Source organism: Mizuhopecten yessoensis, unplaced genomic scaffold (genome assembly GCF_002113885.1).
Source record: "Mizuhopecten yessoensis strain PY_sf001 unplaced genomic scaffold, ASM211388v2 scaffold10333, whole genome shotgun sequence".
NCBI lineage: Eukaryota > Metazoa > Mollusca > Bivalvia > Pectinida > Pectinidae > Mizuhopecten > Mizuhopecten yessoensis.
This window is the reverse complement of record NW_018408494.1, coordinates 330,522-351,420: the sequence shown is the minus strand read 5'-3', so window position 1 is coordinate 351,420 and position 20,899 is coordinate 330,522. Positions and strand designations below refer to the sequence as shown.

Here is a 20,899-nt window from a genome sequence, read left to right as displayed (position 1 = left end):
CATGTTAATAACTTGATTGGAATTATAACCTTGAGTTGACAGTTTGATACTTTGAAAATTTTGAGCCAGCCCTACCCCCAAGGGCTGTAGGGTGGGGCTCAAGGGAGTCAGTGTGCTAAAATTTCTTCATTTTCCTTGTTTAGAATCAGAGGTGCTAGTTTCAAATCCTTTTTAGTCTGAAATCTGTATGCTTGATATTGAATAAGGTGGTTTTATTGTTTTTTGTCACTTTGAATAATATTTCTGTTCATGTTAAAAACGAAATCAACTCTCTGTATAAATATATCAGGTGAGCGTTAAGGCCCATGGGCCTCTTGTTGTACTTATTACCAAATTGTTTTCCCTAGAGAGAAGTGCCCGACCAGATCAACTCCCTAACCAACAATGGAAAGCTGGATCCGAAAGCATCACCATTTTTGTCGCCATTCAGAAAGGAAGTGGATGGTATTTCGCCAGAGGAAATGTAAGCCAGTGATTTACATCATTAGCATTGGGTTACTACCAGATTACTTAAATACATCCCTTTGCATTTCCTTTTCAAAATTTAGATATTTGAAAATATGTTCTTGAAACTTATGTCAATTTTTTATAAAGATGGATGTATTAATATGATTTGACATTTCAACTTGTAATGTATATTGCCATCAGCATCTTTATATGACCTTAGCTGTTGCAAGGGCAATAATTCTAAACACTTAACATTGTATTAATATACCATGCAAATTGACAATCTTTCTGAGAAAACCCCCAAACCTGAATGTATTTATAGCTGTGTAATCTGCTTCAAACTTAATTTCAACACATAAAACCTGCGTTAATTACACGAGTTTTTACAGTACTGTAAACATATAATTAAGCTACAGTGAAATATCAATCCTTCAGATAGAGTCAATAGTACATATCATCCACATGCAGGATCTTACTAAACTCAACTGTAACTAGGTCATCAAAAAGATGAGGAAAATCTGTGAAAATAAAAATTTCAGACATTGCATGTACTTTTATTTTATCTTTAGGGCCGAGTTGGAGAAAGAAGCTATATCTGTACTAGAGGATACTGTCATCCCTGCTTTTATTGATCTTCGGGATTATCTTATGTCTGTAAGTAATTTAACTTTTGTTGCTATCCTTATATAGAAGTTGATAACTACAGGTGTTGTACACTCCCTCACTGCTGTAACTACTTGCAGAGCTGTATACTATTTTGTTTACTTGTATATACAGGTGTATATTAGGAAGACGAAACCCAGTATAGGGTGTTGTACCCTCCCTCACTACTATAACTACCACAGCAGTGTCTAACATTTTGTTCCCCTGTATATACAGGTGTATATGAGGAGGACGAGACCCAGTATAGGGTGGTGTACCCTCCCTCACTACTATAACTACCACAGCAGTGTCTAACATTTTGTTCACCTGTATATACAGGTGTGTATGAGGACGACGAGACCCAGTATAGGGTGTTGTACCCTCCCTCACTACTATAACTACCACAGGAGTGTCTAACATTTTGTTCCCCTGTATATACAGGTGTATATTAGGAGGACGAGACCCAGTATAGGGTGGTGTACCCTCCCTCACTACTATAACTACCACAGGAGTGTCTAACATTTTGTTCCCCTGTATATGCAGGTGTATATGAGGAGGACGAGACCCAGTATAGGGTGTTGTACCCTCCCTCACTGCTAAAACTACCACAGCAGTGTCTAACATTTTGTTTACCTGTATATACAGGTGTGTATGAGGAGGACGAGACTCAGTATAGGGTGTTGTACCCTCCCACACTACTATAACTACCACCAACCGTGTCTAACATTTTGTTTACCTGTATATGCAGGTGTATATGAGGAGGACGAGACCCAGTATAGGGTGTTGTACCCTTCCTAACGGCCAAAGATATTACCAACAGTGTCTAATGTTCCATACATCAACAAATCTGACACCTCAAGAGGTCCACAACCTTGGTCTACAAGAGGTTGAAAGAATTACAAAAGCCATGGAACAAATAGCAAAAGAGGAAGGACTGGGGTCAAATATACAACGCTTCCTAAGACATGCCAAAGACAACAAGGAGTTATACTATCAAACTGAGGTAATTCATTTGCAAATTATGATCCTTTATTTAAAATTGACTGCAATATTTTGCTGTTTATTAACATGCCCCAATTATTAAAATGTTTACTGAAAATAAATATATACATGCAATGAAATATGTTCAACAGATTTCCTTGTGATACAGATTTTGTTTTAGTGTGAACCCATTAAGAAGTCTGTGCTTATTCAGGCTATAAAACCCATAAATGCAGTCTAATTATAGGGACATTAATGAATATCAGAAAATATATCACTTGAAAGTTTTATTTCAATATTATTTTTACCATTAGTTTTAACCAAGCAAACATGATTGGAGCTGTGTAGTGTTTATTTCTTCGTTGTAAGTAGCAGTATAGTTTGTGGTCTGTAACCTATCTTTGATGTTTACAACAGCTACAATTCTTTATCTTTAATTCAGGAAGATCTTTTGGCTGGAATTAAAGATATCTGTACAAATAAAATCCGACCCAAACTCTCCAAGCTGTTCAAAACTATCCCCGATGTTGATATGAAGTAAGTAACATCATGAGTGCATCTGTAGAGGTCAAGGTCATCATATATTGATATCATTGAATTAAAATATCATGACTTAAATACAACGATAAAGGTCTTCAGTAACCAGTCAATGACTACAGTACTAAGGTCAAGGTCATTGGTAACAATTGACCCTGATACTTATTAAAGGTCAAGGTCATAAATAAAAATTGAACCTGTTACTAAGGTCAAACTCGTCATTAACAGTTGGCCAACACCTGTTTTGCCAAATGCTGATGTTTCTTGTTTTCTTTATTAAAAATTTAAATGAAAAGTTAAAATTATTTGAAAATTAATAGATTAAATCTGACTCTGATCAGAAAACTGTCAATTCATGTAAAATTAAACTTCATGGATAAAAAAATTGAGGAAAGTTTGAAGATGGGTTGATCAGAAATATTCATTCTTATTGCACCTATATTGATTTATTATGTCTGTTAAATAATAAAGTATACTATCAATGTATTTCTACTGAGGCAACTATTTACACAATACATCAATAATTTGATAGATTTTGTATTGTTACATTCCTAACAGAGTCTCAATCTTGCATAGCTGCTAAACTTTACAACACAACTTCTCTATTATTGAAGTGTTGAATGTTTTAAACAGGATTACAGCCGCTCCTGCCTCTATGAGCTCAGCACCTGTGGGGTTCTACATGGCTGGTACAAACGATGGATCGAGACCAGGAATCTATTACGTTAACACCTCCCACTTCTCTGACACGTAAGTGTATCATAACGAACGTTAACACCTCCCACTTCTCTGACACGTAAGTGTATCATAACCGTTACGTTAACACCTCCCACTTCTCTGACACGTAAGTGTATCATAACCGTTACGTTAACACCTCCCACTTCTCTGACACGTAAGTGTATCATAACCGTTACGTTAACACCTCCCACTTCTCTGACACGTAAGTGTATCATAACCGTTACGTTAACACCTCCCACTTCTCTGACACGTAAGTGTATCATAACCGTTACGTTAACACCTCCCACTTCTCTGACACGTAAGTGTATCATAACCGTTACGTTAACACCTCCCACTTCTCTGACACGTAAGTGTATCATAACCGTTACGTTAACACCTCCCACTTCTCTGACACGTAAGTGTATCATAACCGTTACGTTAACACCTCCCACTTCTCTGACACGTAAGTGTATCATAACCGTTACGTTAACACCTCCCACTTCTCTGACACGTAAGTGTATCATAACCGTTACGTTAACACCTCCCACTTCTCTGACACGTAAGTGTATCATAACCGTTACGTTAACACCTCCCACTTCTCTGACACGTAAGTGTATCATAACCGTTACGTTAACACCTCCCACTTCTCTGACACGTAAGTGTATCATAACCGTTACGTTAACACCTCCCACTTCTCTGACACGTAAGTGTATCATAACCGTTACGTTAACACCTCCCACTTCTCTGACACGTAAGTGTATCATAACCGTTACGTTAACACCTCCCACTTCTCTGACACGTAAGTGTATCATAACCGTTACGTTAACACCTCCCACTTCTCTGACACGTAAGTGTATCATAACCGTTACGTTAACACCTCCCACTTCTCTGACACGTAAGTGTATCATAACCGTTACGTTAACACCTCCCACTTCTCTGACACGTAAGTGTATCATAACCGTTACGTTAACACCTCCCACTTCTCTGACACGTAAGTGTATCATAACCGTTACGTTAACACCTCCCACTTCTCTGACACGTAAGTGTATCATAACCGTTACGTTAACACCTCCCACTTCTCTGACACGTAAGTGTATCATAACCGTTACGTTAACACCTCCCACTTCTCTGACACGTAAGTGTATCATAACCGTTACGTTAACACCTCCCACTTCTCTGACACGTAAGTGTATCATAACCGTTACGTTAACACCTCCCACTTCTCTGACACGTAAGTGTATCATAACCGTTACGTTAACACCTCCCACTTCTCTGACACGTAAGTGTATCATAACCGTTACGTTAACACCTCCCACTTCTCTGACACGTAAGTGTATCATAACCGTTACGTTAACACCTCCCACTTCTCTGACACGTAAGTGTATCATAACCGTTACGTTAACACCTCCCACTTCTCTGACACGTAAGTGTATCATAACCGTTACGTTAACACCTCCCACTTCTCTGACACGTAAGTGTATCATAACCGTTACGTTAACACCTCCCACTTCTCTGACACGTAAGTGTATCATAACCGTTACGTTAACACCTCCCACTTCTCTGACACGTAAGTGTATCATAACCGTTACGTTAACACCTCCCACTTCTCTGACACGTAAGTGTATCATAACCGTTACGTTAACACCTCCCACTTCTCTGACACGTAAGTGTATCATAACCGTTACGTTAACACCTCCCACTTCTCTGACACGTAAGTGTATCATAACCGTTACGTTAACACCTCCCACTTCTCTGACACGTAAGTGTATCATAACCGTTACGTTAACACCTCCCACTTCTCTGACACGTAAGTGTATCATAACCGTTACGTTAACACCTCCCACTTCTCTGACACGTAAGTGTATCATAACCGTTACGTTAACACCTCCCACTTCTCTGACACGTAAGTGTATCATAACCGTTACGTTAACACCTCCCACTTCTCTGACACGTAAGTGTATCATAACCGTTACGTTAACACCTCCCACTTCTCTGACACGTAAGTGTATCATAACCGTTACGTTAACACCTCCCACTTCTCTGACACGTAAGTGTATCATAACCGTTACGTTAACACCTCCCACTTCTCTGACACGTAAGTGTATCATAACCGTTACGTTAACACCTCCCACTTCTCTGACACGTAAGTGTATCATAACCGTTACGTTAACACCTCCCACTTCTCTGACACGTAAGTGTATCATAACCGTTACGTTAACACCTCCCACTTCTCTGACACGTAAGTGTATCATAACCGTTACGTTAACACCTCCCACTTCTCTGACACGTAAGTGTATCATAACCGTTACGTTAACACCTCCCACTTCTCTGACACGTAAGTGTATCATAACCGTTACGTTAACACCTCCCACTTCTCTGACACGTAAGTGTATCATAACCGTTACGTTAACACCTCCCACTTCTCTGACACGTAAGTGTATCATAACCGTTACGTTAACACCTCCCACTTCTCTGACACGTAAGTGTATCATAACCGTTACGTTAACACCTCCCACTTCTCTGACACGTAAGTGTATCATAACCGTTACGTTAACACCTCCCACTTCTCTGACACGTAAGTGTATCATAACCGTTACGTTAACACCTCCCACTTCTCTGACACGTAAGTGTATCATAACCGTTACGTTAACACCTCCCACTTCTCTGACACGTAAGGGTATCATAACCGTTACGTTAACACCTCCCACTTCTCTGACACGTAAGGGTATCATAACTGTTACGTTAACACCTCCCACTTCTCTGACACGTAAGGGTATTGGTATAACCAGGTAATCTGGTTTCCTCCCACATTAAGTCCTCCTGCGTGCTTACATTCGACAAGAGTGATCAATATAAGCTCTAATAACTTGTTTCATAATTGTTGTATAATAAGTAAAGTTTATATCATATTACTAGATCAGTGACACAGATATAAGTTGGTGATCATTACCTGATACAGGTAAATCAAGGTATCCAAAAAGTCTAATTACAAGATACAGGTAATTATATATATTGTGGTTATAACCACACTTAAAATCTCACGTTTATCTGAGAAATAGATGTAAGTTAAAAGTATTACCAGGTACACCTGAATCTGGTGTTTATCTGAGAAGATATACTACAATCTGAAATGCGTAATCACATACATGTATTTAAATATTTTTTTCTTTTTTTTATTAAATATGTCTACTCCTTGATTAATCTGTCTTTTAGGCCAATTTATGAGTTGATGGCTTTAAGTCTCCATGAGGGTGAGCCTGGGCACCACCTACAGGTAAGGACTGGAGCTATATCTCAGTGCACTGTAATACTAGTACATGTACCATGTTTGACCTAACTATTACCCATGTTCCTGTAAGAGCTACACTATACATAAACTCTTTTTTTGCTGCTTTGAATACTATATATACACTTTTTCATTAAGAAATCAGTGGATAGTTTCATTCCACTTTGGATCACATCTAATACATGTTTTTAGCAAATGACAAACATATTACTTTCAAATCATTGCTATCAAATACACCCACTATTTTCATATCACTTTCAAGCCGTTCGGGTAAAAGATCATGGTGATCCAACTTTTCCTGTTCACTCTGGCCATTAAGAAATCTCTCTGTCTCTCTCTCTGTCTGTCTCTGTCTCTGTCTCTGTCTCTCTCTCTCTCTCTCTCAGACATACATTTTAAGCTCCTTTGATCCCCTCCCCTAAGGTATAAAATTGTAAGGTAAAATAAAAACCCTTTTTGTTGATATACAGCTGGACATTTTTTCACCCATCGTCACTTGATGGCGGGCTATTCAAATTGCCTCTTGTAAGTTGTCCGTCGTCTGTCGTCCGTCCTTAAACAATTCTTGCATTGTTATCACTTTTTCTCAGAAAGTGCAGGAGGGATCTTTCTCAAACTTGATATGTAGGTTGCCATTGGTCTCTTTTTGTGCATGTTTACTTTTGAGACTGACCAGATAAACAAAATGGCCAGCAGGCAGCCATCTTGGAGATTGACAGTGAATGTACTAGAGGGATCTTTCTCAAATTTGAAGGTTCCCCTTGGTCTCTTGTTGTGCATGTTTCATTTGAGACTGAAGGATTGAACAAATCAATTGACAGGTGGCCATCAAATGCAGGCTGCCTTTGGTCCTTAGTTGTGCATGTTTCATTTTGAGAGTGATCATAAAAACAAGATGGCTGCAGAAAGAACTTAACAGATCTTTCTGATATTGTAATGATCAGTTGTATTTCTTTCACATCTAGTACTGTACTAGTAAATATGTGAAATGACAAACTCACTTTGAAGGTTGGCTTTCATACACATCAGTATTAAGTTTAGATAAAAATTTACCTCAAGGTGCATTTACTGTTTACATGAGTCAATTAAACAGATAAGAGAAAAGAAGAGAAAATATCAAACTGACTTAGAACTAATAAAGATGGTACTATGGTGAGCACCGAGATCACTCTGGGATATGTTGTTAATTAATCTGGTATAAAACGTCTTTGTTTAACAATTACAGCTTTAATAAATTTTATATTTGTGTACAACCATTTTGTAACAGCTAGTTGAGTAGTACAGGTCTCTTAGGCCTCTTGTTTGAGATATCAGTTTCTGTATACTAGTATACTGTTTGTTACAATGTATGGACCCTGTTGCCTTACAGAGTATGTACGCCATACAGCAGAAGGGAATGCCAGCCTTCCGTCAGTACATAGAGGACATGAAGTATTCCCGGGCACCCACCAGATTCTCCCTCCACACCGCTTACATGGAGGTAACTTATCATGAACATCATGCATTTCCAGATTGCAGACATTGTCATCTATTTCATATAAAATAAGGTTACAAATTCTTCGTAATTTGTGTATTAACTATTATATTAGTCTCCATTGAGGGCAGTGGCTGCTGTGTTTTTATATGATCTGAAACAACTTAAACAGAAAATATATCTCCATTCATACTGAAATACTTTCATTACTTTTTCTCGCAATTCAGCCACCTCTAATGCAGTCCTCCCAGTACCCAGTCAGCATGTTTGGAGACAGAATTATGTCGTATTCAAAATCATCTTTGCAACCCACAATTCACTTTGAGACAGATTTGTGTATTGAATGAAGTATTGGCTACTTTATACCACCACATTCAGTTTTAAGCAATTCAAGCTGTTCAATTATACCAAAGACACATTAATTTTTCATTTGTTATATCAGATGAATTAACAATCTTGTTGGTTATCATTTTGTACTGATGTTTGTCCACAGGGCTGGGGACTTTACTGCGAGTCACTGGGAGAGGAGCTAGGACTATACAGCACAAATTATGAACTGTAAGTATTACCCATCACAAACAGGCTTTCATCTGTGCCTCAATCAACAATATTAAATACTATATGCTGCTTCTATTGGTTTTTCACATTTATTTGGAAAATTCTAATTCACAGTGGTGGGTTTGGAATTTTTAAGATTGTATGTTCAGATTTGTGTAGAATTCATGGTTCATCTTACCACTGAAATTGTGAAAATAACACTGCTCTTAAAACAAATGACAAGAAATCTTCCCCATAGTTTAACTTTAATATGCCAACTTTACCATCAGTCATGACTTTTGTCCCTGTGACAATTTAGTTTATGCCCGTTTCCTCTCTGCAATGAGTATCACTGCTATGAATGATGAATGAAAACTTTGAGAAAGATGAAACTTATTCCTATATTAACTCCTTCACCCCTGAAACCTCATAATGAACTATTCCAACATTTGAATTGGAAGAGTTCAAATGTGTCTTCAGGGGTGAATGAGTTGAGTCCACCCATTTCTACTCCAAGGATCGCCACCCACTCATCCTTGTTACTTTGTACATTTGTATACAGTTTTGGCAGATACACGTTTGAAATCCTGCGGGCGGCACGTCTGGTGGTGGATACTGGCCTACATGCAATGGGGTATGTCAACTTCTTAATTGTGATAAAGTCTTACCTGCCTTTTAATCAGTCTGACAATGATGAAAGCAAAGAGGTATATTTACATTTGCATGGCATGGTCACTATATAGCCTCTTTGAAAGCTGTGTCGTTGATGGGAATTTAATCACTATGCAGCCCGAGACACAATTCTTAGCGTATTAAAACAACACTGACCGGAACTACAATATCCAATATAAATATACACGACGGCTGCTGAAATATCGCTGGGCATTGTGAGACTTGACAATGTCATTGTAAATTTTTGTGCAAAATAAAAAATGAAATAAAAAAAACTTTTATTACAACAAAAACAAGACCATGCAAGGTCTGTAATATCGTACAAAATGCACATCCGTTGAAATCACCAATGCCGGCAATGGTAACAATTTAAACGCTCATGCAATTTATCAGAAATATCGTCTGTTACACTGCACTGATCAACAGGGGTTCGTTACAAATGTCTGAAATACACATATTCTATAGACCTACTGACACATATGTTACAGACCTACTAATATGAGTCACAGCACACATAAACATTTCAGACATTTGTAACAAACCCTTGTCCTCCGTCACAAGATCACTCACTTCAAACGCTATCAGTTTCACGTGTCTCGCAGCCACGGTTTCCTCAGTTTCTGACGACATGTTAAATAACGAGGCTGTTATAGAAACTACCGACTGTAGTCAGATTCCAATACAATCATCAAATAAATAATTCACGTCTGGATTCTTAGTGCACATTATGTTGTTTGCTTGCAAAGCTGTGTCATTCAAATAGATCATAAATACCATACAAAAACAGTTCAATGCTTAATTGAAAGACACTGGTATCTAGAGACAGGTGGTGATCACTATAGACAGATGATAGTTAGGTGAAGGTGAAGGTCACCACTGCTATAAATAGAATTTCATATTTTGTGTACAGTAATCCTGATTTGACAGTTTCATATTCATATAGTTATTCTGTTGTAGGTGGTCTTTAGAGAGTACCAAAAAATACTTAATCGAAAGAGCATTCATGCATGAATGGTTCGCTGACAGTGAGTCCAAACGCTACGTCACTTGGCCCGGACAGGTAAGAATGTTGAATTTATCAGTAGGCTTGTGGTAATGGGGTGTTCAGGATAAGAAAAGTGGAGGATGCAGAAAGAATGAAGCAATTTATGGTAAAGTTGAAACATACTGAACAGGGAAGCTAGGATGTGAAATATCTTATAATGCTGAAAAAATGATATGCTAACTTGCTAAAATACAGCTAAATTGTGATTTTATTTTAATGTTTAGTTGAAGATACACAATGCTGAATTCAATATACAAAATTGTAGATATGGTATTTTCATAGACATTTGACCAATCATCAGAAAGTTAAGGTAATTTTAAACTGTAAGATAAACATTGTGTACAAAAAGTAAGTAACAATCATTTGCATAATATTTCAAAACTGAAGATAAGTACCTGTTTTAGGTACTGTACGTATAATTAAATCTTATTAAGTGTCTACTTTCTGTTTCTACTAGGCCTGTGCATACAAGATAGGTGAACTCAAGATCAAAGAACTGAGAAAGAGAGCAGAAAAGGAACTAGGTACGTACGTAACAATGACCCATGAACATCATCTGAAAATTTTAGGTGAACAATGTGTGCTGCTTCAACCTTTTGTAATGTAACTATATTGTTGTTGACAATTTGTTTTGTTCTGATTTTTCTTCATAGTAAATATTAAACTGTTGTGTTTATTTTGATGCCTCTAAGTGTCCATTTAAATACAATGCCAAATGACAACCGCTTTCCATCAATGAAATGTATATATGCATAAACTAAATACCGCAAGGTGAATTTAAACATCTGCTTTAGATTCTTTGTCTGACTACAGGTGATGCTTTTGACGTTCGTGAATTCCATGAGGCTATATTACAATGTGGGCCCGTACCGCTGAATGTACTGGAGGGCATGATCACGGCATACATCAAAGACACCAAAAACCTCAACAATGTGGAGGACGAGGAAAATTCAAAAGAGTCTGACTGAATAAACATGATAAGTGTCGGTCATACTGTAAACTGGAAAATGCCTTCCCTGTGAAATATTATAATTAATCCTTCATCGGTAAAAGCCAAATTTTTAGTCCTGTGTTCATTTGACACTTCACAGTGGAATTACTTTGCATGTAGTAATATGCTGTGTAGTAATATGCTGTAATATGCTGTGTAGTAATATTTGCCCATATAGTGGATTCATCTTCTTTACACAAAATAGTGTTTAATTACTACTTGCCTGTTCAAAATTTGGTCAAAAATGTTAAACTTATATACTAGTCGAAACAAGATTGTTGGTAAGTTAATTGGAATTTGAAATACTTGATTATCAGTCTTATTTTATTGTTTGTATATATAAAGGTCATATATCGGGGAATGTTAACCTGATTAATTTATAATTACCTGTCTTTTCATGTTTATATTTTAGCAACAATAAAATTTCATTACTTTTATTCTTTTTGCCTTTGTTTGGTTTTGTTACTTGATAATTATTTTTGTCACTCATATACTGTAGTGTTATCTGATTCATCTTGATATCGTCCAAAATAAGTCTGAACTTCTGCAACTTCTGGATTAACGAAACAAGAACATATTTTTTCTAAATGATGCTTATAGGTGTTGTAAAGAAGTTATGCGTGAACAAGCCCATTTCTATGATAGTAGCGAAAGGTCATATAGAGGTAATGGTGACCTACTTTTAGTATGTGACACTTCACTATACTCAAATGTGTCTCTGTACCAAGTTTGATGCTCCCACATGTTATGGTATAGAAGTTTGGTTTGAAACCAACTTTAAAAAAAATATAGATCACAGTGACCTACTTTTAGCATACATAGGCATAAAGTTCCAAAATGTACTTACATACCAAAGTAAGATACATGTAGTACAAAGGTAAGCCAAAGTGTGAGAGAGAAGCCTTTTACTATGACAGAGGTCAATAGTATCTACGATGAATATCCTGAACCAGATACGGTGCTCCTATAAGTTAAAGGGGCTGGTCGGGGAAAAAATACAAAATAAATGGGTCAAAATGCGTTCTCTGGCCTTCCAAAAGTTATACCACGGCAATATGATGGTCGAGTTCTGCTTGCATTGTCCAATTTTGACCACTGAAATCTTGGGGAAGCCCCGCGTAAATTTAGCGCAGATCTATTTATATATGTCACGTGGTTGTTTCGAAAGTGAGGCAGTGATTATAACAACAAAAGCATGCCGTCTATCAGCCATGTCGGACTCAACTAGCGGACAAGACAGCATTACTATACGTAAATAAATGTTTTCAAAGGTCATGGATGATGCAAGTGTAGTATTCCTACCTATATGTTGTTGTTATATATAACGGTATTGATACCTCGTGCCTGTCATGACTTTTGCATGCATCTTTTTCTTTCGCAGCGATGTTTACATTTGGCCTTGTTGATGACGCGCGTTCGGTAAAATTACATCACTGATCTGGGTTAATTGAGAGTTTTAGACTGTCGGGTGACGATTTAGGATTTCTTTAATATAATTATATTTTTTACTCTATGGAGTGAATTTCAGCAAAACTTGAATCGGTATATTTCATAAGAAGGTATTTTAAACATTTTCCCTGACCAGCCCCTTTAAGTATGGAAGCTTAGCTTTGATTTTTTTTTTTCAAAAACAGATACTGTACATGTCAGAGTTCACAGTGACCTCATGATCACTGACCTGTTTTCTATATACTTAAATACCAAATTTGGTAATCTTCTGTGAAATAGTACAGGAGCTGCCCCCTGGACAGAGATATATATATATATACAGACATTTAAAGTTCTGGTGACAGCGTAAATAAACAAAATCTAAAGTAACCTTCATAAAATAATTTACAATGCAAAGCTATTTAGACAAGAAGTTACATGCTGCAGTAAGTTTGTATAGAGGTACAGGTTAGATAGTTAAAGTACATTTGTATGCACCTTGTAAATTTAATGGATACCACTTTTCCAGAACTTTTTTCTTTCTTTAAAAATTCAATTTATCAACCAATCCAATTTGGAACAAATTCCGAACAAAGATAAGATCAATTGTACCAATACCTAACTGGCTGTCCTTGAGATAAATAAGTGGATTATACCAATACCGTTTGGTCGGTCATTCTGCTGGAAGTTGAAATATCCCTTCAGTTCAATCAGAGGATCTCTTCAGAGTAATATATCAAGTCTGAAAAGCTGAAACAATAATTGTATTCTATTAAAGGATCTCAGACAAATGTGATTTATTTGCATATAAAAGAGAAGAAATAAAGCAGTATCATCAGACAAAAATCTATGTGTATCAATCACTGTTGTCAACATCATCGTCGTCATGGTCACATCATCGTAGTTTCATTATCTTATCTTCATTCACTTCATCACTGATGTCACATCCTTATCGTCAATTTAAGCATTAACACCACATTATCTACACATTACTGGACCATCATTGGCATAATTTTATTTATCCATTTGATGAAGTCACCTAAGATGTTCATTTGATTAAATGATACATCTGAATGTGCTTCAAAGAAATCTGTCCAATTTCCAAATTATTACCAGAATTTTTATCTGGATGTACTGGGAAATTATCTGTATTAATAAGGACCAGGGGTTCTATCTTGATGCAATGGGGGAAAAAAATCTGTTTTCTCTGGGTCATAAACTGGGCTCCATATACAATGTATGATAAGTCATAATTAGTCCTCAAGCATATACACCTACAGTCAAACCTCTGTGTTTTGAACTTAGCAGTACCATCAGGAAAAATTGGAAACATTGAGATTGACCTTTGAGAATGTTGAACATCAAACATGTTTGAGATCATGTTTGTTAAGAGACGGAACACAAGGCAAGAAATTAATTTTGAAATCTATAAATATTAGATTCAGTGTAAATAGAAAGATATGTTTCATGTATTTATATACACTAAAGTTTGCATGTTTAGGTATTATAATGATCCCAAGATCCTCTGGACCAATCAATGTTTTCAGGTGTACTTTAAATTATTAGCTGTAATTGTTAATGTTTTCCTAACATTTGGGCCTTGACTGATGTTCAAAACAACGAGAAATTCTACTCATAACAGTTTGATTTATAAATGGAATATCGATAGTGTTGACATCATATAAGGGGGAAATCTGGACTATTACTATAGTAAAGCCACCAGTTTAAAGTTTGATTTATAAATGGAATATCAGTAGTGTTAACATCATAGAAGGGGGAAATCTGGATTAAGGTAATAGGATTGTGTCACCATTTCTCAGTAGAATTTCTTAAATTTTTGTAGTTATATTGCTTTAAAGTAAAGAAAATTTTCTGCCACAAAAAGAATATAGGTTGTCAGAATTTTAAGGATTTTAAATGGAAATTTATGTAAAAAGGAGTGAATTTTGAAAAAAAAATGAAAGACACAATATTTTTACAAAATAATGTCAAAACAAAAAGTACTGACATATGTAAGTATTGCATTAATGTATATCAATTTAATAAATGCTGAAATTGTGTAAAATTAATTCTCTATACACGATATAAAAATTGACATTTTATAATAAAACCATATATACACATAGTAATTGCAGGTAAGAGTTATCGTTCTTGAAAAACTTCACAGTAGTGAAATAGGTAGCCGGTTTCCTGAAGTAAAGAAAAAAATGGACACATGTGACTCATTGATAAAAAAACACCTGAATCAATGCCTGGATTGCTTTGAAATACTTTAATATTGAGAGAACACACTGTTCTGTCATTAATAAACATACAATATTCGTCAATTTAATATTAAACATTAGAATTTGCGGAAATCGTGATACTGTCTCCCTACATTGGATTCTCAACTAGGGATGTACTTCCTGTTTCCGTTTATCAATACACTCCAATGACCTTAAGCCACCATGCAGTTCAATGTTAGATTTATGGAGGTTTGACTGCACATTCAATGCCTCTGCCAGGAGTCAAACCCGGTACCTCTGGTTTACTAGTCTTGCGCTCTACTGAATGTCAACTAAAGAGAACTTCTCCCTAAGCCGAGTCAGTAGGAAGCGCCTAGTATTTTGTCAGGGTGACATACTCTCCCTCCAGGAAGGAACTAGTCGCAAGTTTTCCAGGGGTCATAGCGATCCCATTGCAAGTATTGCTGAGTATTTTTTGTCAATTAAATCTCCCGCGTCCCTATACGTACGTGGGCGCCAATGTAACAGATCTAGAGGTCATTATTTTTTCAATGCCTCTGTCAGGATTCGAACCTTAGACCTCTGGCTAACTAGTCTTACGCTTTACCGAATGAGCTAAATAGCTGCTTAAATTGGGGCTCACATGCAAGGCCCAAAATGAGGTTATGTGAGTAATTAAGTCTGTGAAAGACTACTCTTCGAGACCAAGCAGTTGATCATATTTTAACCAAATTTGTTATGCAGCATCCTTTGAGCAAAGGAATCAAATATTATATAAAGAAAGGGTGTTGTCCCCTTTTTTTCTGCGATATAGAGTCCATAATAGAGAACTAATTTTTATGTCACACAGCCATAATGGGCAATTTTTGTGTGTGGGGAACGAGCCGGGATGTCTGTTTCACGAGGGTGGTATAAAATGAGTCCTACCTTAATATAGAATAGGGCTCTTTTTATCTACAGGCAGGTGATGACTGTGATCTATTTCAACATANAAAAATTAAAAAAAAAAAAAAAAAAAAAAAAAATATAAAGACTAAAATTCCTGGTCTACTATTAATTGTACCTATCAATTTAATACACAAATAAAATACATTATTTGCGACATTTTGAAGGATGTTTCCAATTTTTTTAATGCAACAACTTGATGCAGGTCGTAATTGTTTATATTGCTGTGTGATTGACACGTGCATTTACTTTACCCTGCTGATCACAGGGGCCTGTGATGATATTATTTGTAATAAATATTCCTAAAATTTACTGTTAATTTTTTTAAATTAACTATTTTATATCTCTATTGACTACTGAAATATTCGTCTTTTTAATAAAAATGAACAAACAAATACAGAAAGAGTGCTCATAACCAGATAACATGCCCCTGTGTTGTATAAATATTATCATCGATCGTGGCCACACGTGGGACTTCAGAGTGTCTTGCTACAAGTCATGTGAGTAATATATATCCGGGAATAATCCGAATGTCTCTGTATCCAAATGAGTTGATCAGTTGACGGTTACTTACCCTACTATTCTGGTTATCCTTTAAACTGTCTATCTTTCTTGATAATATCCTTTTTTAATTGATGTTCGGAACTCAGTTGGTGTTTTCTTTGTTCAGCACGTAGTGTTCGATGTGTTCCGTATGTAGTTATTATAATAAATGGAACGGACAGAATCCGGAGAAAGATCGCCATGGCACTGTATTTTACCTGATAAGAACGATACAGTACGCATAGTATTTCTTTGGTACTATGATATCTTCCTTAAACATTTCGCTTGTAGGTAAGGTTTCTTGATGTAGCTAAGATCCCCCATGTAGAACAGATATAGGATATTTTGAACAGTTAAAAGAAGGGAAGTCTACATGAATTTTAAGAAATAATGATATCGGGAAAACAAACTAATTGCTAATATAATGCACTTCAATGAATTTGCCTTTGTCCATTTAGCATTCATATTGCCTATGAATGGCAACTGAAAGCAGTTCAATACTTGTATTTTTGTAATCGATTCATCTCATAAAAAAATCAATTACTCTTATTATCAATCAGCATTTATTGTTCAAAAAAATTAAGTATCGTGTATGCTTTTTCATTGAATAGAATAACAATTGCCCACGGAGGGTCAGTGGTATCCAACGTAACAATTATGACGTCATAATAATGATGACGTCAACAATCGGTCCATGGCATTCAAAGCCTACATGAATGCCAACTGAATTTGATCATAGAGCTATGATCAGCGTCATTTTGAAGTTTCTCCTCCCGCCTCGAATAATATGAGACCTCCGAACAAGTACGCAAACATTTTGGTGACGTTAGGATGCTCAAGGAATCTCGTTTGCACTGACGACATAAGACACTTTGAAGTAAAGGAATACATGTTTATATATTTAGTTCAATAATAGCTTGAAAATCGGAATGTAAATATAATTAAAGGATTGAACGGCATTTTTTTCAATGTTCATGCCGGTATGAAATTGAACAAAAATGCCGTTCATCAGTCCTTATATCAGTGACTGTGTTTTGCTTTAAAAGTTCGTCAAACTCCTATTTCTCTATATCAGACAAGCTGATAACCATGCTAAGTCCGAGCTCTCCAGATTCGGGGGTGTACATGTCTTCATAAGGTTTAGGACAAACACAAAAATATTTTTCTAAAGCCACACAATATATCAATTATATACATGTATGGAGGAAACTTGTAGTCTCACTGAATCTATGTCAGATGTGTTTCTCCCGTTTTAAAGAACTTTTAAGTACTTTTAAATTTCTGTCATAACTTTTCTAAACGTGAATATTTCATATAAAATGGCCGTCTTTAGAGACTTCGTCACATACCATCTGTTCTATCTAGTAGAGTATAAAGAAAATGAAACGTTCATGTAATAGGAACAGTAATTACTTCGGAAGGAAAGTATGGCTGTAAATGTAACAGGTCTATTTACACTATAGAGTTTTGATTACGAAGGTTTCCACGACTTCGATGGTTTAATGCAATAGTGAGATGAGGATGCCGACAGGCACTTAAGGCTTTTCTCTGAATTGTAGATTTATGCTACAAGTATTGTTTACAATACTCACAGACGTATAAAGCCAATAGTATATTAATATGTATAGTTTCTGCAATACTCTTGAATTTTATGGTTTTCGATGGGTATTGTAAGATTTTTGTTCAGTTTTTGTCATTTTCCTTCATTTGGATCTGTCTCAATCCCGTTTCTTGTAATAAAATTGGCTGTAAATCAGGTAATAAATAAAAAAGAATGGAACCATCTTATAACATGTAAGATATTGGGTATCAGTAGAGAGCAGCACTTTGGTCAAAAGTTCATCCGAGGTCAAATTTAACGATTTGGGTAACATCGTGCATTGACTGACAGAGGGGCTGTTGAATTGTAGATAACTTGCTAAACGGCTATCATGGATGACATAGGAACGAGAGTGAGAACTCCCAAAACAAAAAGGGTAAAAAATATAACCGTCATATCCGTACGGTACATCTAGTATTATTATTTTGGAAGAGGAAAGTCTGCTTAGTAGTTAGATTCAGTTAATTGCTTCTCGTGCCTCATTACATATGCACAAAAGGTGTTACCTACTCTTGAATAGTTAACGTTGTATAAATTGTTAAAAGTACTTGGGGAGAATTTTAAAGGGAGTTGGGAGTCTAGAGTTGAGAGACGGAAATTCGAGGTTCGAGAATGTGAGCCTCTGGAGAGGGAGGCCAGGGATGAAGGCCTCGGCCGGAGGGTCATGCAGGGATGACTCGCGTACAGCACTTGGTGTGCTTTAGAACTACATGTACTCTCTGTGAGATCTTGCAGAGGGAGCCAACGCCAGGATAGGGGTATGGTCTCCGACTCACTGTCATGGCCACAATGCGAAGTGAATAAAATTCTAAGTCTACATTGTTCCACAACACATGGGTGTTTTGTTGGTGCCCTGCCCAGGAATTCGAACGATGATAGTGGTCAAAGATCGGAATGTTTTTTACATACCATAATTTCTGATTTCTTTCAAAAAGCAACGTGTTCGTAACATAAATGTCAAGGTCATAGCAAGGGATAAAAGGTCAAATCTTCGTTATGTTTTTAAGGAGGATAACTTTTGATTGCTATAATATTTTCTTATGAAACTTTATAGAAGTGCCCATCATTACCAGAAGGAGCGTCGCATAACATAATTATCTAGGGCCATATCAAAAGGGTCGAAGTCATTCCGGATGAGTCCTTCAGGTACGAAACAGCTGTATGGAGCAGTGTAATTCATTTTTGGTAAATTCATCAACTACAAAATTTAATAGGTGCCGTCACATGTGAGTGTGTTACAGTATGCTCATCTTTTGTTGCAAGAAGTCAATGGGTCAAAATTGTGTAAAGCTTGTCCAAAACCATAACTTTTTATTGGCTGAGGGTAATAACAGTGAACCTCAACTCATGTTTTTATTTTCTTTACTGTTATATCAGAATTATGAGTGATCCCTCACCAAAAACTGGTGACTGTGAAATGATGAAAGGGAGACTTCACAATACTATATCTATAATAAATACAAAACAACAGAAACATCTTTTATGACCTTTTTATTTTTTTCATGCATGTTTTTGTACAGTTCTTTTTTCCCCAGTTCATATCATTATTAGGAAACAAATGTATCAATCAAGATGCTTTTAAACATAAAACTGAGTAAATAGGGTTTCAAAGTTTTACATTGAGGTAAATGATGTACATTGTCGATGTTATCCTTTATAGTGTACTGATGTGTTTGATTTATTTAAATACATCATCAGACTGGGAGACAAAACATATCTTTTGAATCATGTGCATAAGTTTACAAAACATTAAATCTCCCGCATTATGTTCCCCAATTTGGAATCCCATCTATAGTGTGTACAGAGTTATTGCCCTTTCAATGATGTATTTTCTCTTTATACTGTTTTTCTGTATTGGTATAATAAACGATTTATTGCTGTGATAGTAGGGAGATATTAAAGTATATCTCACTAACTGAATCATATTTCTCCTGGGATCCTTCTCTCTGGGAAACAGAATTAATTACCTCGGGAAACAAACTTCATATCTCCCTACTTCCTGGGCAATAAGTGTATACTATCCCATAGCTAGAGACAAAGGAATAAAGTAGACACAACGATGATCTACCTACTTATAATGGTATGTGTATACAATCTATCATCTACTGTATACCAGTAAATTTCACCCAGTCAAATTTTTGCCTTCCACCAATAACATCTATGTTCACCTTATTCTAATTTCGCTCTTCACATGGTATAACGTTATATGCTGATACTTGTACTTATATTTGCTGTCATTTTATTTTTACCCTCATTGCAGATGACCAAAAAGGCATAGTTAAACCGAGGCAAAATTTCCTGGTATACTGTATTCCGTTTCGGCAAAGCATCCCACGAAACCTTAATATTTGTTGAGATATCTCTATCTATGTCACACAGGAATGATAAATTCTATCAGTCAACAATCAAGATTTGTATCTCTCTCTCTTTCGCTCTCTCCTCACACAATTCATATGCACTTCACACCAAACAAAACTCACATCATACAAATATTACATTGATCATCATTTTCCTTCATCTCAGTGCTTACATTCTTACTTTACAATCGTTAACATATGTATACTGTACATTACCTGTATGATATTTATGTCACATACATTCTTGTTACATGTAAGCACAATTTAGTTATTCATAATGCAAAACATAAATATGTGTAAGATGTACCATGGTAAGTAATCTATATATAGTATACAAATATATACTGGAATGACAATAATAAACACACACTTACACATAGATTTCCACTCAAATTTGCTGGAGGTTTTATCCCAGGTGCAGTTTCCTATCTGGTGAACTCGGATCCTTTTGTTCCTTGGTATTTTAAGCCAA

At 36.2% G+C, this 20,899-nt stretch overlaps 2 protein-coding genes across 2 annotated transcripts in view; one reads left to right on the top strand and one right to left on the bottom strand.

Moving 5' to 3' along the window:
- The window catches only part of LOC110460232, a 17,154-nt gene extending 5,386 nt beyond the window's left edge, over positions 1-11,768 (top strand). Inside the window, exons 6-17 of the mRNA XM_021513035.1 lie at positions 348-463; positions 1,017-1,101; positions 1,838-2,092; positions 2,513-2,607; positions 3,241-3,357; positions 6,538-6,598; positions 7,980-8,090; positions 8,578-8,642; positions 9,184-9,255; positions 10,251-10,353; positions 10,796-10,862; positions 11,152-11,768. Of these exons, the coding sequence (XP_021368710.1) occupies positions 348-463; positions 1,017-1,101; positions 1,838-2,092; positions 2,513-2,607; positions 3,241-3,357; positions 6,538-6,598; positions 7,980-8,090; positions 8,578-8,642; positions 9,184-9,255; positions 10,251-10,353; positions 10,796-10,862; positions 11,152-11,306 (1,302 nt within the window). The 3' untranslated portion in view covers positions 11,307-11,768. The remainder of the gene's footprint in view (positions 1-347; positions 464-1,016; positions 1,102-1,837; positions 2,093-2,512; positions 2,608-3,240; positions 3,358-6,537; positions 6,599-7,979; positions 8,091-8,577; positions 8,643-9,183; positions 9,256-10,250; positions 10,354-10,795; positions 10,863-11,151) is intronic.
- The window catches only part of LOC110460233 (UPF0488 protein C8orf33 homolog), a 24,656-nt gene extending 8,071 nt beyond the window's left edge, over positions 1-16,585 (bottom strand). The window contains exons 1-2 of the mRNA XM_021513036.1: positions 16,502-16,585; positions 13,420-13,507 (exon numbers count right to left, since the gene is read on the bottom strand). Of these exons, the coding sequence (XP_021368711.1) occupies positions 13,420-13,434 (15 nt within the window). The 5' untranslated portion in view covers positions 13,435-13,507; positions 16,502-16,585. The remainder of the gene's footprint in view (positions 1-13,419; positions 13,508-16,501) is intronic.
- Between the last annotated feature and the right edge of the window lie 4,314 nt (positions 16,586-20,899).